The 25,771-nt window shown below is 38.7% G+C and overlaps 1 protein-coding gene across 3 annotated transcripts in view; it reads left to right on the plus strand.

Annotated features, from left to right (window-relative positions):
* The window catches only part of PDE4D (phosphodiesterase 4D), a gene marked incomplete at its 5' end in the record, with an annotated part of 697,671 nt that overhangs the window by 484,404 nt on the left and 187,496 nt on the right, over positions 1 to 25,771 (plus strand). For all 3 annotated transcript variants that reach the window (XM_080681780.1, XM_080681781.1, XM_080681782.1), the window contains 2 exons: positions 13,074 to 13,265; positions 24,937 to 24,973. In XM_080681780.1, the coding sequence (XP_080537906.1) occupies positions 13,074 to 13,265; positions 24,937 to 24,973 (229 nt within the window). The remainder of the gene's footprint in view (positions 1 to 13,073; positions 13,266 to 24,936; positions 24,974 to 25,771) is intronic.

Here is a 25,771-nt window from a genome sequence, read left to right on the forward strand (position 1 = left end):
GATTATATCCAAATACTTGAGATATATCATTGCATAAAATGAAAGGAATTTTAATGGCTAACATTTGAAAACACAGTTAAAGTCTAAGCAAAGGAGGTCAGCAATGACATCGCTTCCCAACTTAAAATGATTAGAGAAAAGGTCAAATGTATTTAGAAAACTATCACGCATTTCTTCTAGCTTTGGATTTGGCAAGTCAATAGGATTTATAAACAGTCTCACCATGAATTTGGTTGGTCAGAGGGGGAAAAATCCCATTTTCATTTAGAAGCAGAAGCTCGATGCAATTACTAAAGCCCTGTGTCTTCTCAGTGAACTGCATTCCCTCCCAGTGGTGTCTGGCAACAGCACTGGTTGAGGAATATTTGTGGGATGGGTATACTTGTTTCTGTGACCTGCTCCATCATTTCAGTCTATATTGATCATTTGAGTTTTATTTCTAAGGTGACAACATAATGTTTCTCAGACCAGTACTACAGTGAAGCTCAGTGAAGGGAAGCACAAACTGCACGCTCCTCCATTTCGGAAGCTATAGCCAAAGATAATGCCCCAGGTAACTCCCTTTCCTTCCTCTACGGAAGCACGCCTGGTACTAGAGGGCATTGGTCTAGGAGTTCAGAACAGGAAGGGCCTTCAGCTTCTGACTCAACCTTCAGCATCCTCAGTCAAAAGAACCAATTCAGGCCTGTTTCCATTGCAAATAACCTAATTAAAAAATAAAAAATAAGAGTGATGAGTGGTTCTAGTAAGCTATGAAATGTTTCTAGATTTTTCCACAAACTGTGGTCCATGCTCCTAGAAATGTACACATTCATGTGGTCCAGAATCCCATTCTAAGACAAGCCTTGTTCGATCTGATACTTCTGAGACCTCATTGTCTCAAGTGGAGCATGGGTTCACATCCTGAGGGAAGGTGACGCCTCATCCTATGTCTCCTCTATGATCCAGAGACAAATTTGTGCATTAGCTTCATGCTTGAGCTGATCCTCCGTTAAATAGATGAGTTGGCACAAATGGATGCATATTATCCAAATATTTGAGATACGTCATTGCATAAAAATAAAAAGAATTTTAATGGTTAAAGCTTGAGCAAAGGAGGTCAGCAGTAACATCACTTTGCAACTTGAGTTGATTAGAGAAGAGGTCAGGCTTGAGCTGATCCTCTAGCAAAAGCGTTTCCAGCCTTGCCGACTGCCATTAGGCAGAACAGAACTGGACTGGCTTTCACCCTTTTCAGAACAACCACAACTGTGTGTAATGGTTATCAACGTGTTCTCTAATGCTTCTTAAGCACTTGGATGGTAAGAAATGTTTTAATGAAAATGTACGTAACCCAGGAAAATGGTGTGGGGTGGTGGAAGCTAAACCAAGTGTGAAAATGGTAAAATTAAGAAATTTTCACTTGGGCCTCTGTGGGGCACTTTTTTTTTTCTTTTCTTCAGTCCAGAGGTAGATTGAATGTGAAATCTTTGACAGTTGAATATACTTTCAGCCCTGCCAATTTAGTCTGGTGTAATGTAGTACATTAAATATTATTGTACTGACAAATAAGCCTCCAAAATTAAGTGTCTTTAAAAATATACGTCCATTTTTCACCAAGTAATTGTGCAGGGTAGTGTTTAGGAAGACAGGGAAGCGCTTCTCCTTACTCTCATTAAGGGACCTGGGTCCTCCCATCTTAGGCATCAGCTGACCAAAGGAGAAGAGCGCAGGAAGGAGCGTGTGGAAGGTGTTATGAGCCAGTCCTGCAAGTGAGCTGCAATATTTCCACTCACATCCGGTTACATGGTCAAATGTAATTGCAAGGGAAGCATAGAAAAGAGGACTTCCTATATGCCCAGGAGCAAGTGGAGAATCTAATTTGGCAGACAGCAAGCAGAACTTGCCATGTTTATGGTCCGGATTAGTGAGTCCTATTCTTTTCCAAGATCGTTTGTCTTTAGTCAGGATTGTATACAAAACCATTTCAAGGAAATGTGAAAAATAGCTTTACTCTTCAAAAATCATTGTTGACGTAGACCTCACAGCCTCTTTGGCATCTCTCCGCAATGTCTTAAAACCTCTGGAGGATAATTTGCAAGCATGTATATTTCACCCAATATAAGAAATCACAAGGAGAGCTCATCTTAATGTGCCCATAACAGAACAAGATGTATGCTGTTTAGTGTGAGGGTTCATATCTTTGTTTTTATTCTCCATGATATATTTTTAGAGATTGCAGAAGAAAATGATTGTTTATGGAAATCATAGGATAATATTCCTTTTTTAAAAAATATATTTTTTATTGATTTCAGAGAGGAAGGGAAAAGGAGAGAGAGATAGAAGCATCAATGATGAGAGAGAATCATTGATCCTCTGCCTCCTGCACTCGCCACACTGGGGATCAAGCCCACAACTCAGGCATATGCCCTGACCAGGAATTGAACCGTGGCCACCTGGTTCATAGGTTGATATTCAATCACTGAGCCATGTAGTCTGGACTAGGATAATATTGTTATAACTAGAGGCCCAGGGCACAAAATTCATGCATGGGAAGGATCCCTAGGCCTAGCCAGTGATCAGGGCCTATCAGAGCCTTCCAGCTGCCAGCTAGGGCCCTTCCTTCCCCAGCTGCCGGCTACTGGCTGGGGCCTTCCTTCGTTCTGCATTGCCCCCTGGTGGTCAGCGCACGTCATAGTGAGCAATCAAACTCCCGGTCTCCCAGTCAGACTCTCAAGGGGACACTTTGCATATTAGCCTTTTATATACATAGATTGTTGTAACTTTGGTAGGACTAAAGAAATGGCATCTAAGGCCACACAGCTCTCTGAAGCCCTTCTCTGTTCCCTTTTACCCCCACTGAAGTAGAAAACCCATCTGCTTGGATCCTTGAGGTTAGAATCTGAGTAATATCACTTTTCCAAAATAGATTTAATAGTAGGGAGTCTGAATTGTTTCCTGACCTGTGTGAGGGAGAGTCCAGACCCAGAGAAAAACATGTGTATGAGTTTTCATATTCATGAGTGGAAAGAATAAGATTTGTTACACTTTTCAAGGCTATTATAATAGAACTATTACAGTTTTTGTTTTTAGTTATCATCTTGCCTAGATTTATTTAATCTATTTTATATATTTTTTAAATGGTAAGTATTTTCACAAGGGAATCCATGATTTAATACTTCTTATTCATTCAATTAAGTCATTTGGCAATTAATTCTTAATAAGTCTAAATGCTTGAATAGCTAGGGATGTCTCTGAGAACCACATTTCAAAAATCCAAACCCTCAAAAAGAAAATCATAACCTTGCCGAAACCGGTTTGGCTCAGTGGATAGAGCGTCGGCCTGCGGACTGAAGGGTCCCGGGTTCGATTCCGGTCAAGGGCATGTACCTTGGTTGCGGGCACATCCCCAGTGGGGGGTGTGCAGGAGGCAGCTGATCATTGTTTCTCTCTCATCGATGTTTCTGACTCTCTATCCCTCTCCCTTCCTCTCTGTAAAATATCAATAAAATATATTAAAAAAAAAAAAGAAAATCATAACCTTTGTGGAGACTGGTGTGGTTTGAAGCACATCCTTCTTCAGACCTTCAAGGTGACTCTAATATCCAACCTGGTGGAATCACTCCCCACTCCTCCAGAACAAGTTAATAATCACTGACCTGGAAGAATAAACATGTACAAATATAAAGAAAAATTCTGAAAAATATGAGTAAGTTTTGGAAATTAGATAGAGAGAGAGAGAAAGAAGGAAGGAAAGAATGAAGGTAAAAAATAACCTCTATAATACTAATTTACTTTTTAGGAAAAAATATGGTACTCCATTTTCACTTTCAGCCATTTCATTGTTTTTCCTGGCTAGCATTGTCTGAAATGCAGGTTTACGGTGAAACTAATGAAGATCAAGCTCAGGCCCCTAACTAGCCTAGACCATTTCCAAGCTCGAAAAGGGAGGAGGAGTAGCCACTTCACATAGTTTTAAGTTTTGTAAAATTTGCAAAAGTAAGAAATTTTTTTTTTGCATTTTTAAAATCGGACTCTCCAAATTGCATAACCGTCATGTGCCATAAAATCTGGAACCCACCCTTGATTCCATGGCTGATTGGTGGTCAGACAGGAGTATATTCAAAATAACCCCTATTAAAATGCCTCTTAACACACCAGCTTTCTTAGCGCCTTTCCAGAGGATTCATTCAAACAAACCAATGAACCTCATTGGTGATAAGATTCTTTGTTTAGAAAAGTGATTCCTAGCCAAAATAAAAATAATAATAATAACATTCATTTGAAGTAGAGCCATACAGGCTTCCATAGTAAATAATAACCAGGTTATAGTAAGTAGTGCTGAATCCAATGATATTAATGCATTCATAATACAAATATTTACTGAGCAGCTACCATGTGCCAGACACTATTCTAGATGCTGGGATACATTAATGAACAAAGCAGATCAAAATCTCTGCATTTGTAGAGCTTACAATTCAATGAGAAGGGTAAAATAAACAAAATTTTAAAAGTTTAGCAGAGGCTGATAAATGATGGGAAGAAAAATAAAGGGAAAGGAGACTAGAAAAGGTTAGGGGCAATTGGTGTGGCAATTTTATTTTATTTTACTGTTTTGTTAATCCTCACCCAAGGAAATTTCTTTTCATTGCTTTTCAGACACTTAGGTTTGGGTGTTCCTTAGTGAGAAATCTAAACAGCGTTTGGGTTCGGATAGTAAATTTAGTAAAGAAATAACCCGCTTTGTTTATGTCAGCTTTTCTGCCCTGGATTGCTTAACTTTAGCAATAAGGGTGTCTCTCTTAGTCCCCCTCCAGCTAGGAGGGTACCTTCCAGGGGGAAGATTTGCTTCCTGTATTTGAGGAGACAAAGGAGGGTGAAGGTGCCCTTCTTGCATGGGCTGCTAGTCAAGCAGCTTTATTTCCAAGTAACCAGTAAGCTCTGGTGGGATATTTGGGGATGGCCTGCTCTGGGCTCCAACAGTATTTACTTGGAATAGGAAACCATTAGGGGGCGGTAAGCAGGAACTCACAGGGATCTGCTTTACTGCTCCTCATGCGTGCTCTTCCTGTGAGATCCACAAATGAAAACAGGATGCAGGGGAAGGGAATGCATGCTTGCTTGTTTTATTCTAATCACAGAGAAGCCTGAATGAAATTTTCAGGTAAATGAAGGGCTACAACAGCTACAATAACAGAGACTTTCCACTGTCAGCAAATATTCATGTTAAATATGTATTTACAACTTGAGCTATTGATCCTTTCTAGGGAATTGCTGCAAACATGGACCTTAGTCTGCTGGTTGCAGGCTTTGCCTCTACCTCCCAGCACCGCAGGCACACATTAAGACCCATTTGAGATCCCTTTTTAAGCGGAGTTTCCGTTAAGAAAAGTTTCATTTAAGATAATCATTTAAAAATAACCTATAAACCTCAAACAAAACAATTCTAGGTTTGGGCTTTCAAAGTTTTAGATCTAATAAGCATTTTTTTTTTTTTTTGAGGAAAAAAAATGGCCTTATCCCATTTCATTTGGCAAAAACCCACTAAGCAAGTCCAGCTTGTCCCTTCTGGTTTCAGGTCCAAATATCAAACTCACGCTATGATTTTCATCTTGAATCGCTTTGTTTCCCTATGTTACTTGGGAGCGTCATTGATGAGTCAGAAACAAATGTTTCCAGAAATCATCTAATATTTCTACTGATAAATAAGCATGCACCTTTCACCTTTGTTCCAGGCTTTTGTTTATAAAATCCATCTGTGAAAATAAAGGGTAAAATGTTCCTGTGCTTAAACGTTAGTCCTCTGTGCAAATATCTATATTCTGCAAGCTAACGTGCATATTTCGCTTACCTGTATAATTCACTGACGTGGCTAAATATCATGTCCTCTCAGGGCATCCCATTTAAATGTGAGATGCAGATTTTTATTGATTAGGGAAGATTGCCATTTGTGCCTTTCATTGTAAAATACTGTTTTCTACAGTCTCAGCTCTGTGGTTAATCTGAGCAAAGTAAATATTAAAATAAAGAATTTTGAGAAGCAGCTTTTGTTAACTCCAGAGAAGCTATCTGATCCTCAGGGAAATCTTGTATGAGAAATATCACTGGCATTAGTTAGGAACAGGTTTCCTAGTTCTGTGGCATTGATAACAATGAATAAACGATTATAAAGAGAAATCATATGTTTTAGTAATTATCCAACTTTGGTTACACTTAAGCTCAAGGATGAACCACCCCTCTCCCCCTGAGTGGCAAGCACCAAAATGGATATTGTTATATAACCGACTGCAGGGGTTTCATTATACAGGGGCGATTCGGGCACAGGAAAATAAATAGCAGTGTAACTGCGACCTGAAGTCCCCAGGGTACACCCAGTTGCTGGAGACCTAAGGTCTGAGAGGCTGTTTCTGCTCATTATATTCAGTGGAGTCCCACCCAGGCTGCTGGTACCTCCATGTCTTCCACAGTTCCCAGCAGGAAATTGTTCTTTCTCCTCAGTGAGGAATATCTAGAGAAAAATCAACAGTCTCCGCCCTCTGCCCAATGTTATCTCACTGGAACTGTGGAGTGGGGTGGAGATGTAAAGGCAGCTAAAGTTGTAAGAATGATCTGACTCCAGCATCTGTCGCCTCATTGATGGTCAGGGTTGACTCAGGTGATGTGACTGACCAGTGATCAGTTCCTTTTCTCTCTCATCTCTCCCTTTGGGTTATTCGCAAAGAGGTGTACTCAGGTAGAGGGGATGACCTAGATGGCAAGCCCCCCTCAGAGATAGAGAGCAATAACAATAAAAATCATAGCTGGTAAATACTGGGAATATACTAGCTGCCAGGCAGCATGCTGACATTTTTTTCTCTTCTAACCCATGTAGTGGCCCTAGAGTTAGATATCAGGAAAAGGAGGCTTAGCAAGGTGCAGTAAACGGGCCCGATAGCACGCAACTAGAAAGTGGCAGAACCAAGAGTTGACATTTAACCTACATTTTCTAACTCCCATCCTAACAGGCACATTTTGGGTCTTTCCCCACCTCCCAGCAGGGGTTGTGTTAAAACCTCATCCCAGGACCAGCCTTGGTCTATAAGTTGACCAGAATGTTACTTTCAAAGAGTTAGCATTGGAAGCTGCATCCAGGTGAGGAAGCTAAGAGATGTTAATAGTTAACAGGAGGCTGTGCAATAGAGACAAAACACAGGGCCATTCTCCCAGGCTCTGCAATCAGACAGGTTGAGTTGGAAACCCACTTACAAACTATATAACCGTGAACACATTGAACATAGAACCACTTCTCTGTGCCTCAACTTCCTTGTGGGTCAAATGGAAAGCATAGTGCCTACTGAAGGGTTATTGTGAAGATTCAATGGGATAATCATGTATATGAAGCATAGAGCACAATGCCTGGCACATAGAAAGTGCTCCAAACGTTTTATTATCATTCTCATTACTCTAGTTATTATTATCACCATCATTATTATACTCAGATATTACTACTCATTGAATGAAGAAGTGTTGCCTTGATTTGCCCCAGACCTAACCATTCTCAAGGGGAACTCCTTAGTTCTAATGTTTAAAGTTGATTAATAAGCCTTTTGGTGGGGAGGGGATAGTGCTTTGGTTTATTTATTTATTTTTATACTTGTTGATTTTTTTTTTTTCATTTCAAAATCACTGTGCTTCTTTTAGCCAATAAAAAATGTGTAAGTATGCAACGGAATAGTGAATAGTCTTCCCCATCTCACGCCCCTGAGGTCAGTGTTAAAAGTTGGTATGTGCCTCTCCACATACTTCTGTATAATAAGATTCTTCTTCTGACACTCCTTACCTAACTTTCCATAAACACACTTAGCCCTACCTATTAAGCTGAACAATATGAAATTGCCATTTTTATAGGGCCCTGCTATTGTTTAATAATATGACCGCTCAAATTGAGCCAGACAAAATGTCCTGCTTTATATGCATGCCTTACTTCTTCCTTCTTGGGTTTGCTTCTGCTGCTTCACTTGTACTACATACCCTCTGCCTGCATTCTCTTAGTTTTTTCAGGCTGCTATAACAAATTGCCATTGATGGGGTGGTTCATAAACAACAGAAATTTATTTCTCACAGTTCTGGAGGCGGGGAAGCCCAAGATCAAGGTACCAGAAGATTCGGTGTCTGGTAAGGGCCCACTTCTCACATGTTGGAAGGGCCAAGGGAGTTCTCTGGGCCTCTTTTATAAGGCACTAATTCCATTCATGAGGGCTCCACCCTCCTGACCTCATCACTTCCCCAAGGCCCCATCTCCAAATAAGATCACATTGGGGATTAAATTTCAGCATATAAATTTTGAGAGACACAAACATTCCGTCTATGGCTCCCACCCTAACTCTACTCTGTCTGGACATTTTTTATCTGCCCTTCAAGGAAACATATCCTTCGGCTTCTTAAACTTCCTTTATACTCATTGTCTAAATCACATTCTCTGATTTCCTATATAACACAACTTAATAATTTATTATTTATATAATATTTAACACAGTTGTGTCATGTTTTGTTCTTTTTCTTCTCTATGGCTTCATGTTATATTGCCTTATAGAGAAGTACTATGTTCAAATCTCTGTATTTATTCAAATCCTAATCTAAGGTTGTAGGAGAAACTATAAAAATTTGCTCACTGAATCTTTCATAATGCAGTCTGTTTTTCTGTAAAATCATTCACCAATAGTGGCATTTGCTAATGCTTCTGCCTAGGGATTCTGTAATATTACTGCATTACTCTTTCTTGATAATGAATTTTTATTATAGGATCATTGAATGTAATGGAAATCAACCTTGCACATAACTTCAGATCCTGGACGCACCTCCCTCCAAAAAGTATATTCTGAATAAACCTGTTACCAAAATTTAGAGTCATTCATTTCCCAGATCATTAATGATACTGTTGTTACCTTACCCCAGTGGTCAGCAAACCATGGCTCACGAGCCACGGTTTGCCGCTCTGTTGACTAATGAGTTTGCCGACCACTGTCATATACTACCCTTTACCTCTTTGCACACAATATGCCACAATTGCCTAATCCTCACAGCTTCCAACTACACGGTAACATTTAGTCTAGTCCCCAACACAATAGGTTTTCCATTTTTATTTATGGAAGTTCAATTAAGGCTTCTCAAGGTCTTATTGTTGTTGTTTTTTAAATAAAAGTTTAATAAAATATCAGTGACCATTTTTAGATCTGTATTCTCAATCTGTTGGTAAGCTAATTTTTAGATTGACATAATTTTATCAATATTTGGTAATTACTTCCTATATATTGTGAGATTTTATTTTTTGCATAATATTTAAGATGTTTACATGAGTCTTTTTTATATTTTATTTTCAATTATAGTTTATGTTCAATATTATTTTGTATTGTTTTCAGATGTATGCATAGTGGTTAGACAATCATATACTTTACAAAGTGATCCCTCTGATATTTGCAGTTCCTACCTGGCACCATACATAGTTATTATAATATTATTGATTATATTCTCTACACTATAATTTACATTCCTATAACTATTCCGTAACTACCAATTTTTACTTCTTAATCCCTTCACCTTTTTTACCCAGCCACCCAACCCCTCTTGCCTCTGGCAACATCAGTCTGTTCTCTGTATCTATGAGTCTGTTTCTATTCCATTTGTTCATTTATTTTGTTCTTTAGTTTCCAGATATAAGTGAAATCACATGGTACTTTTCTTCTGTCTTATTTCACATAGCATAACTCTACAATAGATTTTCCTTATTTAAGAACATGACCTCCATCTAGTGGACAATATGTTATATTACAGCCTGCAAAGAAAAGTATCAAAGCCCCTAAAATATGCCATATTAAGCATTTTGTGACCTATTAAGATTTTTTGCTCTGAATAGTTAATGTTAATTGTTTTAAAATACTTATCAGTATTTTTCTAAACCTTATAGTGGAGATTCTCTGTTAGTTAAGACTTGCTTAGTGTAATTAGAAAAATATAATAATAAAAAATACAAGTTGCTGATTTTGGGGTTATATTAATATTTACTCAATTGAATGAAGAAAACTAAACTAAAAATTGCACTCCTTTATTTCCTGTATTTTTTATAATGCATAGCAAGGAGGGGATACTCACTTTTTATTTTTTTTAAATGGAAGAACAGACAGGATTGTGCATGTTCAGGATGGTATGGCTATAGACAATGCAATATATAGATGTTGTATTATATAATAGTTCAGTTGAAGCCTATATAATTTTATTAACCAACTACAGGCCTGGTGCATGAATTCGTGCATGGGTAGGGTCCCTCAGCCTGGCCGGCGATTAGGGCCAATCGGGCACATCTCACCCAGTCCCCATCAGGCCGGCCAGCCAGCGGGAGGAACCGTGGGAGGTTGGCAGACTGGCCCAGGGGATGGATTGTGGGAGGTTGGTTGGCCGCTGAAGGTTGGCTGTGGGAGTGCACTAACCACTGGGGGCAGCTCCTGCATTGAGTGTCTGCCCCCTGGTGGTCAGTGCACATCATATCTACTGGCCAGTCATCTGGTCGTCCAGTTGTCCAATTGTAATGGTCGTTTAGGCTTTTATATATATATAGATGTCACTTCAATGAATATAATAAAATTTAAAATAAATAAAACACTAAAAATATCTTCATTTTCAAAGGAATAAAAATAAATCCTTTTTATGTGTTCACATGATTAAGTAGTCATCCTCACGCAGAAGGACTTCCATGACTACTGTCTTAAAACAGAAATCACCTCCTACCCTCCTTCTATTTAGAGGTCTTGCATGTCTTTCAGATGTGTACTCAATGCCTTCAAAAGCCCTCTTTAAATAAAATAATATTCTTTTATAAGACTTATCAGATATCCCAGCCTGGATTAATCTTATCTTCTTCAATTTTTGTATTTCAGTGTGCTCATATTAGGTGCTTAGTAAATGCTTACTTAATTAAGCATTTTCCACGAAGAGCTTGCCAGAGACCCCTAATATGTCTCTTTAATGATTAGAGGTCCCTTTCCCCTGTGGCCTTCCTCAGAATTGCCAAAATTCCCACATACATGAAGTTGCACCTTTCTAGGTGAAACAAATATTCCCAGTTTGGGTGTCACAGTTACTAGCACACATTTGTGGTTTACATAATTATACATTAGAACTGGAAGAACTTCTGAAATAATAGATGATTGAATCCAGTTAGCTTAGTAACTTTGGTCAGTTAACTAGCTTTTCTAGGAGCCAGTATTCTTTTCTATAAAATGAGTCTATTCAACTAGATAATCTCTCATTGTCCTTCAAGGACCAAAGCAATGCATTTATAAAGTGACACAATTCTAAGAAAATGTTAAATTGGAAGACATGTTTGTGACTGGTAAAGCTACATTATAAGTTTTTCCTATTTTTTTAAATAGGTGGATTGATTTAGAGTTAATATTCTTATTTAATCATAGATTCATAGGTGATTCATGAAACATCCAACCCCTAGCTTTTTCTTCTACTTTGACTTCTCATATTTGGGTTATAACACTCTTTATTAATAATTCCAATGGATAAAATAATGTTTTGAAATTAGCTGGCTAATAGTCTGGATAAAGGAACTACTGAGGAAAATGTTAGTAACAACTAAACTTGAATTTATTTATTTGTTTATCCATTCAGCAATCTTTAACCACATACCTGAGCTATCACCCTCCTCTTGAAAGAACACGTGAGGTGTCTTTATTTTAATACTGGTTGATGTTTGATTAGAAAGCTCTTCGTGGAAAGTTTATCTAGATGTTAAAAACTGTGCATGCGTGGTTCTTTTTTCCCTCAACTCTAAAATCTGTATTGCCAAGCACAGTGCCTTTCATTCATTCAGGCATTCATTCAAACCTGAATGAGGTGCTAAGAACACTCAGAGCCTCCATTTTCAGAGAGTTCATGGTCTAGGAATGGAGACCAAGTAGTAAGACCTTCTATTCCTGGATAATGCTACAGATAAGGAGTGGGGAAGTGTCTGGGGAGCACAAAGAAGGGCATCTCGTGCCTTTCAAGCAAAGACTAAATTTTCAAGGATGGATACAATTAGGCAGGTAACTGAAGGTTTGACAGTGATAGCCTGACATGGTGGTTCAATATGAACGTAGTTGAAATGCCTGATGGAGCAAGGTTGCAATGTTGAGGCTGGGAAAATGGTAAACTGTAATTGAAAATGGATTAATAGGACTCTTTCTGTCTAGCCAAGAAATTTGGACTTTATCCTGAGGACAATAATGAGCTACTGAAAGGGTTTTAATTGATAAATGACATAGATTTATCATTTAAGAAGAATCATTCTTGGTACAGGGTGGAAAATGGATGCAAGAGACTAATTTAAAGGCTGTTATAATAATGTAGGTGAGAGTTGATGGAACCCTGGACTCAATGTATTGGCAGTGAATGGAGGAAAGTGGCTACAATAGAAATTGATGATTGGATAAGTATAGGTGGAAAGGGAAAAAAAGCCAGCCCAGGTTTAGGGAAGCCTGATATGGGTATATAAGAAGCACTTGTTGAATTGAACCCAAATATTTAGTCAATGACTATGTGTGTGTTCTTTTCCTGAAAGGAATTCTGTACTTAGGGAATTATTCTTTTCAGAATGGTTCCTTTTAACTAAAGTTGAGTTGGGGAATCTTTTTTCTGCCAAGGGCCATTTGAATATTTGTAACATCATTCAAGGGCCTACAAAATTGTCAACTTAAAAATTAGCCTGCTATATTTGGTCAAACATATAATTAGCTCACCAGTAATATCTTGGCAGGGCCAGAGCAAATGATTTCGCAGGCTTTATACAGCCCACCGGCCAGATGTTCCCCACCCTTGGTAGAGAGACCTGTGTCTTGTATCGAGTTGGTTAACAAAAGTATCAATATCCCAAAGCTTAGGAAGACAAGAGTATGAGGTCAATGTGCTTCTTTACTTTTGTGTATTGTAGTATTATTATTATTTCTTAACACCAGGAATCAGCTATAAATTTCCATACTGTCAATTCCCTTTACTAAAGTGAAATCTCCCTTTACTAAAATGTCAACATGCAAATATTCACTTCAATGCCATTTCTTCTCCTTCCTTTATAGTTTTGATGTGGACAATGGCACATCTGCGGGACGGAGTCCCTTGGATCCCATGACCAGCCCAGGATCTGGGCTAATTCTCCAAGCAAATTTTGTCCACAGTCAACGTCGCGAGTCGTTTCTGTATCGATCCGACAGCGATTATGACCTCTCTCCAAAGTCTATGTCCCGGAACTCCTCCATCGCCAGTGATATGTAAGTACAAGTGTGAGCAAAGAGAAGAGGAAGCTTCTATAGAAAATCAAGTTAGTTTATCTCTAGAGTTGATGATGTCATAAAACCAATGATATTCGTTTGCCTGTATCATTCTAAAATTTAGAAAGAATGGTGAGGGAAATCACGCAATCTGAAGATAAATGGTAGATTTAACTTGAGGACACCGTCACTCTTGATAAGAAACATTTATTTTCCCACATATACATTGTCTGGAAAAAGTGAGAGTTAAATTTTTAATGGAAACATTTACACTTAAAACATCTATATATATATAAAAGGCTAAGCGAACATTCAACTGTTTGACCAGTAGCTATGATGCGCACTGACCACCAGGAGGCAGACACTCAATGCACAGGCATGGAAACATGGAACAGACTGATGAATCTCAGAGGGAAGTGGGGAGAGGGGAGGGTGGGAAGAGATTAACCAAAGATCTTATATGCACACTAAAGGCCCAATGCACAGGTTTGTGCACCGGTGGGGTCCCTCGGCCTGGCCTGCAGGGATCGGGCTGAAATCAGCACGGTGCGCAGATTTGTGCACCGGTGGGGTCCCTCAGCCTGGCCTGTGGGGATCGGGCCGAAATCAGCACGGTGCACAGATTCTTGCACCAGTGGGGTCCCTCAGCCTGGCCTGTGGGGATTGGGCCGAAACCAGCAGCCTGACATCTCCTGAGGGGTCCCAGATTGCGAGAGGGCACGGGCCAGGCCAAGGGATCCAACTAGCGCACGAATCCGTGCACTGGGCCTCTAGTTAGCTTATATTCATGTTGGTCCTGAGTTTTAGCTACCCAGCCCTACATGCATATTTTCTAGAATTTCGAAAAGCTTTCAGTTTGAAAACGGCTTGATATTACAGTGCATAGCATTTTTAATATATCTCAATGGATGTGCCATACAGATGTTAGCGTTGGTTTGACAGATCATTCAAGAGGTTTTTTTAGGGGGTTTGCTTAAATTAAACAATTTTTGGAATATGAATTGCTAGAAGCAGGCACAGAAAATATTAGACAGACTTAAATATCATTTAAATGATGGTACAGCTTAGAAAATAATTAAAACTGATAAGCAGGTTTGCAGATCATACACTATTATTAGTTCATTTTCTTGGCACAATCCAATCCTGTGTTTACTGTCATGTTCTGCAGTTTCTAAGTTGTGAAGGCTTCTAAATAGGACGTTACTCTCACTCAATACTTGCACTGTCATTTGTGGCAATTCTTCCCTCTGTATGTAGTCATCCCCACTTCCCTCATCTGCATCTAGATATTTATCCAACAACATTACCATTTTCTCATGATACCATCTCAGAAACTCAGGACAGGTGGCAATTCACCTTACAGGAATTAACATATATGAGGCCTCTGAGGGTCTAGGGCAGCCGTGGGCAAACTACAGCCCGCAGGCCGGATCCGGCTGTTCTATCCGATTCTCTTGCTCTCCCCTCCGCTCCTTTACTTTGAATTTATATTAGTTCACACAAACACTCCATCCATGCTTTTGTTCCGGCCCTCCAGTCCAGTTTAAGAACCCATTGTGGCCCTCAAGTCAAAAAGTTTGCCCACCCCTGGTCTAGGGTTATTCTTGGCATCCTAACAGATCACCAATAGGTCTGAATAGGGCTTTAGAAGTGAAATTGTACTTTCCTCATTTTCACAACATATAGCTGTGGGTTGCCATTTTATTAACACTTGTAAAGTGATAATACAATTAATGCTCTGGTCTCCCTAGGAATGAGCAACTAAACTGCAACCAATTTTTATTCAAATACTGAATTACTAAACTCTTACTGTGTAGCTATCCCTGTGTGAAGCATTGCAGGAAATATAAGAAAACCATAAAACAATGTTCTTGATGTCAAATGATGCATAATCTGTGGAATAACAGATCTCAGATCAAATGGTTAGTGGAAAAGACAGTATGTGAGCCCTAATTTGTGTCCTTGTGGACTACAGGGAAAAGCATCTCACTGTCTACTTTGATAATGCACAAGTCTATGCTATCTTTCAAAAGATATGTATTTTTCCTTTTTTTCTTTTGCATTTAAAATTCTTCAATAAGTTATATCTCCCCAAAGATCTACATCTGTCCTCTACATTTCTTTACCATGCCTTAATATTCTGAAATCTATCTCCCATTCATACTGACCTCTGAAAATCCATTCATTCAAGACTTGAAATGAATACATTCCACTTCCATGAAGTGGAAGGCCTGTTGCCAGTTATTAGACGAAGTGCAAAGTGGTTTTCATCTCCTGGCTTTTATCACTGTTGTGTTCTCTGTTCCCTCCTACTCACAGACCTCTCCTTTACCAGCTCCTCTTATCACCCCTTAACAACTGTATTTCCCCAAAGTATAACCCCTCACCCTCAGACTCTTCTTTTGAAAGCGCTTTTGTGTATGTATTAACCTATCAGCTTTTGTCAGATAATGTATTGCTCAGTATCTCTGGCCCTGCAACCTCAGGTGAACTCCAGATCAGATCTTTAGCACTTAAACACTTTCTGTAAATCTGCACTTTCTTATTCCACTGTGTCTCACAATCATTAATTAGTACATGTTCATCATTAGTAAGTGAGCTTCAGATCTGTAGCACTTAATTGCATCTGGAAATTTACACTTTTTTTGTTCAACTGTTACCTCACACTCATTAATTAGCACATACAGGTCTACAGTTGCTCTTATGGAAAATAATACAATAATTAATAAGTGATAATACAGGAATAAACTCTGTTTTGTGTACTCACAACTGTAAACATATTTTTGCCTATTATTTATCATTAATTCCTTATATTAATGGTGTCCACTCTTCTTCACCCCAAAACAACTTCCTTTTTCCAATGGCTCTATTTCTATGTTATTTTTATCCCACTTACTTGGGTTTGAAATTTAAGACATTTAGTCATTCACTTACACATAATTAACACACTTATGACCTTTATAATAAAGTGCAGTAACACCATCTGTGAGGCATTTACTAAACTATGGAAGCGAAGAGGAGTAGGAGAGTTTGCCATCCAGGGAAAGCCAGGCTAAAGAAGCAACGTTTGCACAACATGATGCAACAGAAATCATGGCTCAGTTAAGGAGTGACAGTCTGGTTGGTGTGAGCAGGGAACTGTGACAGAAGAGAAAGACTATTGGAATACAGTGTATGGGACCTAAAAGCCACAACGGTTTGTAGCTGGATTTGGCATAGTCAAATTCTTACTTTTATTGCATTCTGATTAATCTATTGTTGAATGATTACATATCAAAGTTACTGCAGGAAAGTGGATCATGTTGAAATCCACAGAAAAAAAGAAGGTTAAAGATGAAGGAGGCCCAGGTCAAGGGACTGGTGATGGGATAAAGAGGCTGGTCCAGATGCAAAGGGCTTACAGAATGGGGTGTTTGTGGGATGTGTGTGTGTGTGTGTGTGTGTGTGTGTGTCAGGGCACAGCCAGTGGAGAAGGAGAATGAAAGGAAATGCTCTTGATGGTTTTATATGTTTTGTTCTAGTTACACTTCCCTATTAAGAAAACCCCTTAGAAATTTCAAATTCAAACAGTACCAGTGAAGGTTTGTGATTATTTATTTGAATGAAATATTTTGGAAAAACTTTTCATGTCTTTAGTTGAAATACAACCATTTAACTTACTGAGAAAGTGAGAAGGAAAATATCACTTCCTCATACACAGGATGTCATCACCTTGTTATTTATAAACTAGAAGCCCGATGCATGAAGATTCGTGCTAGAATGGGCTTTCCTTTCCCTGGCTGCCGGCACTGCCTTTCCACTCTGTCCCAGTCCCTTTCCACTCAGGCCACGGAGCCGCCTCTTTCCGCTCCGGGAGCCACCTCTTTCTGCTCTGGCCCCTCCTTCCTATGCTGCCAGAGGCCCTGAGAGACCGGGGGTGGGGCAGAACGTCTGTGTTGCCCCCGTCACTCAGCGGCTGAGTATGCAAATGAGCCACCATCTTTGTTGGGTTAATTTGCATATCACTCCTGATTGGCTGGTGGTGTAGCGGAGGTATGGTCAATTTACATGTTTGTCTATTACTAGGTAAGATAGGTACTCATTACATAGCTGAGGCACAAGGAGAAAATAAGATGCATGATGGTTGTAATAGTAATCATAGATCCATTACATGCATATGCCACCCTTCACTTCTCCAAGTATCTTCACATCTGCTCTCTCATTTGACACTTTTCATAATCCCATGGATAGGGACACTCGTTACGTCATTTTACAGATGAGAGATCTAAGGTCCTGAGAGTTTAACCTTTTTAAAAACATACAACAAACACTTCGATGGTTTCTAGAAGAACAATATTTTGATGAGGCCACTTAAGCAAAGTGCTATGCACTATTGCAGGAAAACTGCTGAGAAACAGTAGTACCTGCTGACCAAATATATTGACCAAATTAGTTAGTCGGCACTGTGAACCTTTGGTTTTCATTTATATTTTAAGAATAAAATAAGATAATAGCTCAGATTGATCAGAGAAGAAATAAAGAAAATATGTGGCCAGCTCTTGGAAATATATATATGTAACTCTATAGGACTAGGCTAAACTCAGCATCTAAAAATCTTACATACGGCAGAGGAGAAGTTCCTGGCAGCTTCTGCTCAGAAGATTGTCATATCATTTGCTAAATGTTTTCCCAACTGAGGGGTATATTCCTTGGCTGCATTTTTAATGAGTATCATTTTCTTACACATTTAGCCATTACTGATAGCACCTAATTTATGCCAGTGTATTGTTTGAGACATTATAGATCCATGAAAACAAGATAAAAGTTTTGTTCAGATCATGCATTTCTGTCTTTTTTATTTTTTTAAAGAAATTTAAAAATAGAAATTTATTTCTATATAAATCTCTATTTCCACTTACACATCAATCACTTTAAATATTTGCTTGTCAATGTTAGATCCTTAGTGCATTGTTCTTAATGCATTCTGTATTGTTTCCGAAGCCATATAAGGAAAGTTAATCACACTGCTGGAATAATTATGTGATGTGTTTCTTGACATAAGATATGCTGGGGAGTATTAAATCCTCCTCCCTACATCCCTGCAATATGAGACATAAAAATGTGCTTCACAAATACGGCGAAAGAGAGCCTTTAAGAAAAACCAAGTCAGGAATAGCAGACACGGGGCTTTGAGGTCCTGGTCAGATGTGCTGAAGAAACATCCCCACTGATTCCATCTGCTTATGGCCGTTTCTCTCAGGCTTTGCGTCAGCTTTCCTTAAGGGTCTTGAGACTTCAGAGTTTTTCTTAACCTAGATTGAAAAACTAACTTGCTGTCACTGACTACTACAGGTATGTCTAAACATACGTAAGGCATTAGTTCCTCCTTTCCTCTCATCGAACGCAGACAAGTTAGAAGCAGAAAGAGAAAGAACAGCTTGCACCTCAGCAAATGTGGGAGGCTGCACTGTGACAGGAAATCACTTACGCAATTCAGTGAAGGACTTTGTCTCCTAGCAAATGTTACGAATGATCCCAAGACCATTGTTTCACTTCCAGAGAGAACACGCCTGCCTGCAGATCGCATGTTTCCATGTCTAATATCCATGCCTGCTTTGAGACTTAGAGAAGTTCAAATTAAATTTGTTATTTCCACCATGGCCAGTTTTGTTTCTTTGGCTGGGTGTTTTTGTTTTTTTTTTTAATTTGATTGTTTTTTGGTTTTGGTGGGGGTTTTGGGGGGATGGGTTTTGTTTTCAGAAAAATCAGAACACAAGCATTCTGATTTATATGTTACCTAAAGGTCCCTTGGGTGATTTTTTTTAAAGAACATTAAAGTACTTTAAATTTTTAAAGTACATAAAATTTTCATCTAATCACGGCTATTTTCAATTGTGAATATATTTTTACAGAAGCTAAAAAGAAGGCAGTTGATAAAAAGAACTCTTACATTAAATCATGGAGTTGATTTTATGTATTGACTGCACATTTTTGGAGTTATTTATTACTATTATTATTGTCTTTTCTTGGAAGAATTCTAACTGAAGTTTTGTAAAGATTGCTCAAGAGCTGCGCAGCTCAACACGATAGCCATTAGTCACATGCGGCTTCTTAATTTAAGTGAATTAACATTAAATAAAAGAATAAAACAGTTCTTCACTTGCACCAGTCACATTCAAGTGCTAAGTGGCCACATGTGGCTGGTGGATAATGTATTGGACAACACAGAGAGTGTTTCCATCATTGCAGAAATTGCCGTGGGCAGTGCTGTTTTAGAGTCTAGAATATGTATTACTCTGTGGCTTCAGCATAGCTGAATCCATGTAAGGGTGCAGAAAGCAGCATGGAGTGGTGGAAACTACAGTATTGTAAAGCCTGCATTTAAATCCAGCTACACTGCACATTTCCATGCCTTAGGATTTCATGACTCAGTAAGTCTTTATCCAGGAGACTGAGCTGGGGTTACTAACTGCTCACTTTGTAAGTAAAGGACTCTAACAAGAAAATTTCCATCAACATACACAATCACTTTTTAATTAAAAATAAAGGGTATATTCTCAGAATAAAAGCGTTTTCCAAAAGAATTTAGCTTTTGTAAAACCTCACTCCATGGTCCCTGTTTGTTCTCTCTTTGGTGCAGACCAATGAACATGCTGTTGGGCAAGTACCAGGTCTCAGCGTGGCATTGGAAACCAATGAACTCTACCACTGGCCAAGTGCACCAACAAGGAGACTTTAGCTCTCAGAGCCTAGTTCCTTATCTTAACATAGGAATAGGAGCATCTATTTACTGCAGAGCCATCAGAATTAAATACCGTGTATCAGTCGAACTCAGTGTCTGGTACATAGTAGGCATGCATATATGTATTGCACTCACACTCACTACTCTCTACTCTGTACTTGATCATGCACGTCCTTTTAATCTGCCAAATCTTTCTACCACATAAGGATCTTTAAAACATTACTGTACTAGCTACTGATAAATCTTCTCCCCAGGAGCCCATCCTGGAGACAAAGAGAACAGGGCCCCTGACGCTAAGAATGGGCCTGTGACGTAAGGTAAACTGTGAGAGAGCCTGGTCCGAGGACACAGAGTGAGGGCGCTTTTGAACGCTTGCTGTGTACTCAGCCCTTCCCCCTTCCTCCTTCCTCTCCATGGAAGTCAGCATTCAAAGCTCTGTGACAAGCACCGGTGACATCAACACTTCTGGAAGTCTATTGTGTTGGTTTTTATTAAATAAAATGAGTAAATGTGTTTAGTGAGTGTGTCTACACACATGTACCAGATAGGTTTTTTTAATTTAAATTTTATATTGTTGACACTATTTTAAATGTCCCCCATTTCCTCCCCACTTTACCCACCTCCACCCAGCCCCTCAACCTTGGCCCTCACGACACTGTTGTCTGTGTCCATGGGCTATGCATATGTTCTTTGGCTAATTCCTTTACCTTCCTTTATCCAGCCCCCACCTTCACTCCCCTCCCCGCTGACATTTGTCAGTCTGTTCCATGTATCCATGCCTCTGGTTCTATTTTGTTCATCAGTTTATTTTGTCCATTACATTCTTTTTGAAATTAGAAAGTATTTTTATACATACTTTTGAAAACAAATTGTCTTTCGTGCCATCATATAACTGACACACTTGAGGGCACTTATGGATGTCATAAACCTTCTCTAACAAAGCCTAATTGTTTTTTATGACAAGTAAAAAACAGATTACACTATAGACTAGAGAATTTTTTGCTTATGTTACATTAACTCCGATTTCAGTCTTTAATTTTTAAATTGTTAATAAGAAGTGAGCAAATTATTTAATTTTCAGAAGACTAAATAACTTCTAAGGTCATATCTATTTCTAAAGTTATATGATTTTTTGGTTTTTAATTTTTTAAGACTTTACTTTTTAGAGCAGATTTAGATTCATAGTACATTATGTTAGGTATTTATTTATTTCAGGTCTGTACTTCAATGACCAGGGGAGTGGAGACTGGTGAGTAAGTATGGCTAATTCTTTGGTGTTGTCTAATAGCTTAGGCACCTGGAAAGATTTTTATGTACATATCAAAAATGAGAATGTACTTCTTTCCCTGTAATTCTAAAAGGGGTAGATCAAGGGTAGAATTAATAAATGGGTGATAGTTTTGAGTCTAAGGAAAGAAAGACACCAGGATTTCAAAATACCAATTTTCCGTATGTTTACCAATTCCCTAATCCTATTGACAAACTCAGAGGCGAACTTCTTTCTAGTTTTATAGCAATAGAATGAAGCACAGAAGATCAAAAAGTTTTCACAAGATTGGATTTAGAAAGTAAGCCTCAACCCATGGTTCCTCTTCAATGCGCTGGTTCATAAGATCATTTGTCATGCTGAAATTTGTGATGCGTGATATTCAGAGGCAGCAGCTACTTTGTGCCACTAATGCTCTTAGTATCATAGGATTGGGGTTCTTTGCTCAGTAACGTGTAAACTTTCTTCTAATTAATTGCATCTCCTTTTCCTTCTGGTTTGGTGATGATAAAGCATGGAAAGGTTTCTGGGTCCCAATGAGGTTTCTGTAAGAGGGTTTGCTTTTGGATTTTCCTCCTTTAGTTTTTCCCAATGTTTCTGGCTTCTTATTGCAGAAAGAATCAGGATAGAAAAATAGAGTAGTAGAGGATATACAAATAGGAGAAGGATGGCCAAAGGCAGAGGGATTTTTCTTGACTCCAGGATCATTCCACTTTGGAAAAACATAAGATTCAATAGCACACTTTAAGCCTTCTTCTATTCCCCTTCGTCAAGTAGAGCTGGCTCAGACTCACTCAGCAAGAAGTCAGCAAGAAAAGGACATAGTGCATAACCTGCCTTTTATTGAGAAATTTGCTACTGACACGCTAGAAATAATCTTACTGTTACCAAAATGAGACAATCGATGTATTTGGCAAACACAATTTCTGGGTAATTCAGGTTCTTCTTGCTGAACACAGGGGAGAAGCAGCCCTCCTCAAACCCGGGCTGGAGGAGGTGACTGTTTCAGCCCCTGGGAACCAGGACAGGTGGCTAAGCACCCCTTCCCCTCGTGAGACTAGAGACCAGCATGGCACTGACTCTGCTGTGACTGTTACCAGAGTACCAATTTCCTCATCACGTATGTCCATACACTCATACATACCACATACATGCATTAACATTCACATGCTTACATGCATTAACATGCATATGCCTACACACATTAACTTGCATACTCACACACACAGACAGACAATGTCAAAGCTTTATTTATGAGCCCACCCCCAACCCTCACTCTTTCCCCGCCTGTCCCCATAAGTACTCCAATTCTTAAAAGAAGCAATTTTTTCCTAAAGCATACCCCACTGGCTTTTTTAAAAAGTTTGTTGTTGTTATGTTTGTTTGTTTGTTTTCCTTTAAGTGAAAGATAATGTTGTTTAATCTTTTCCAGAAAAGTCATGTCACCAGGAAATACAATTTCAGGTCTCTAGGCAATGATCACTGTGCAAATTTGAATCTAGCGTCTCCCCAATTATGGGAATTCCTAACAGTCTCTTCCCATTTTAGGAAGCAGCAATATTCTTATTGTGTGGTATTATAATCCCTTCTAATACTTCAATTATCTAGGTTTCCTTTTATGAAATGTTCCTTGTTGGGAAAATTGCTTAAGTGCAGCATTTTAGAGTCATTTTCTATCATAGGTTTTTTTGGCGTATATATTTATTCAATTCATTAAAACTCACACATATTTTAAGCCAAATTATATATAATAACAGAATGATCTTCTATGAATCTTAACTACCAAATCTGATATTTTATTATGATAAGCAAATTGTAGGATACAATTAAAATATGCTTATATTTATTTTCTTCCGTATACAAAATAATATATATTTTGCATGCATTATTGCACTTGTGATAGTGGGCCTGATAAGACATCTTAATACTGAGGTGCAGACACAGACAAGATTTTAAAATTATATATTCAGTACATAGTCAAAGATAATGTAAGCATTACGTAATTTTCAAAGGAAAAGGATATGTATATAACCTGCCCTTTAGTGAGAATATTTGTCACTGAAATGCTAGAAATAATTTTACTGTTATTAAAATGAAACAATTGAGATATTTGGGCAAAAAAAACAATTTCTGGGTAATTCAAAAGAGTAAAATATCTTCACTAAAATTATAACTGTCTCTATGCTTTGACAAAAAAAGAAAGCAAGACTGATAAATTATTTTAGATAATATGTATTCTAAATACATCTATAGTGCTAGGGAATGAAATACAACCAAAGAAAGAATTAAGTGTTTTAAAAGACATTCACACCCTTTTGGGCTTAGAGTGATTCAAACCAATGTTATTCATGTGAAAAATTAGAAAACTTATTTCCAGAGATTAATTCCCATGGATGATGTGCCTTGGTCAAGATGACTTAATTCTTAGAAAATAAACTTTGCAGTCAGGCTATTGCAAAGAATAAAATGGAAGAAAACAGTGTACTTTGGGAAAATATCTAGATTTCATATTACCCTAATTTTGGCAATCTGAATAAACTCCCCTCAAAAAACGTTAATTCTGAAACTAAAGGAGTGCAAAAGAAGATAGGTTTCCTTTAAATTGTGTTCCAACCTTTTTCTGCTTTTTCTTTTCCCACACTCTGAATTTCAAGATCTCTGTGTAATTTGATGACAACCATAACAACTGGTCCAATTATTGGTAATGACCCGTTCACTAACGTCACCCATATGCTGAAGCTTACTTCCTGAGAGCTGTTTTAGGTCACTTAGGTCTTCCTCAGAGTTCGTGAGTGACTGAACAGTTCCGTTGCAGGGTTCTAAGTAAGGGTCATGACCAGCTTTCTGTGTCGAATAACTGCCTTCACTTTTGATTAAAGAGCTTCAGCTAGCTAGGTCAAGAACTGTCCCATGGAGATTTTGGAAATCCTTCTCACAAATTATTCACGCTAAGCAATACCACAAAAGAACTCGGGGCCCCGCTTTCACACTTTCCTCTGAGTTGCACAACTTTCCTTGCCTTTCCCTGTCCCTCTGGGGCACGTCATGCTGACACCTTGCTCTTGCATCCCAGGCACAGTGTAGCTGAGGTTGCTGCAGCAACAGCACACACGGGGTAACATTCCCCCGTAATTACAGCGGCTGGGACGTGAGTCAGTTGAAAAGTTGCACTGGGTTTTTATTAGTGTATGATGCAGTCCCATGTCATCTACAGTTCCCAGCCCATCCAAGACTCACACACCATGATGCGGAACACGCGATGCTCATCACCTTCACATGGTAGATGGATCAGGGGCCTCTCACCAAAACCACTGCAGTTGCTAACTCCTTCCAGAGCACCCTTTCCTGATATCTACAGGGAGCAGCCAAGAGCAAAACTCAGGCCCCACTGCTTGAACTCTGTTCCTACTAATGCCTATCCTGTGTGCTTAATGAGCAATAGTGACCTTGGCTGATGGTCAAGAAGCTCCTCTTTTTACCCAGGGAACTGGACAATCGTTAGCATCCCAGAAGACATAATTTCATCCCAGTGGCTGGGAAGAACTTGTGCTGAAGAATAAGGATGGAATTACTGTAATTCTCTATGGGAATTTATGAAAGTGGACCTTACCATTTGATATTGATCAAAAGTGGTCAAAGAGTTGGTTGATAACCTCTAACACTGGATTTGCTTTATTTTCCAGACATGGAGATGACTTGATTGTGACTCCATTTGCTCAGGTAAGCACAGTTTGCTGCATGGGCAGGTTTCTCATTCAAAATTTAATTTGGGGGATTCGTTCTGGTTCTTAATTTTCAAGCAAACACAAGTACAAATACAAATTCTATGGTTCATTCAAGTAATTCGAAGGCAATTCTAGAAAATGTGACCTTGGCCATATTGGTCCATTTCCTATAAACCCGTGGTCGGCAAACTGCGGCTTGCGAGCCATATGCCGCTCTTTGGCCCCTTGAGTGTGGCTCTTCCACAAAATACCACGGCCTGGATGAGTCTATTTTGAAGAAGTGGTGTTAGAAGAAGTTTAAGTTTAAAAAATTTGGCTCTCAAAAGAAATTTCAATCATTGTACTGTGGATATTTGGCTCTGTTGACTAATGAGTTTGCCGACCACTGCTATAAACCCATACACCTGAAGAGTTTCTTTGCTCCAAATTACAGATTACCTAAGTGACATTTAAATGGGACCATGCTTTCTTAACTGACATAGCACTAGGAGCAGAAGGCTATATTATGGATTAAATTACATTTAGTATAATTAGGTACATGATCAGTGCTTGAAATTGAATATTCCAATTCAGCCTCGTGCTTTATTTACTCCTTTTTTTACATGTCATTTGTACAAAGATTTAACTGAGTGATGTATTTGTGTTTATTTGTTCCTTTTAGATATACACATCATGAAAATACTTTAACCACATGACATAAATACTAGAAGGTGATAAAATGATCTAAAGCATTTTGAAACATATATAAAATGGTTGATGACCAGATTTTTTTTTATATATATAGACCAGTGCT

This window comes from Plecotus auritus, assembly GCF_963455305.1.
Source record: "Plecotus auritus genome assembly, chromosome: 7".
NCBI classification, from domain to species: domain Eukaryota; kingdom Metazoa; phylum Chordata; class Mammalia; order Chiroptera; family Vespertilionidae; genus Plecotus; species Plecotus auritus.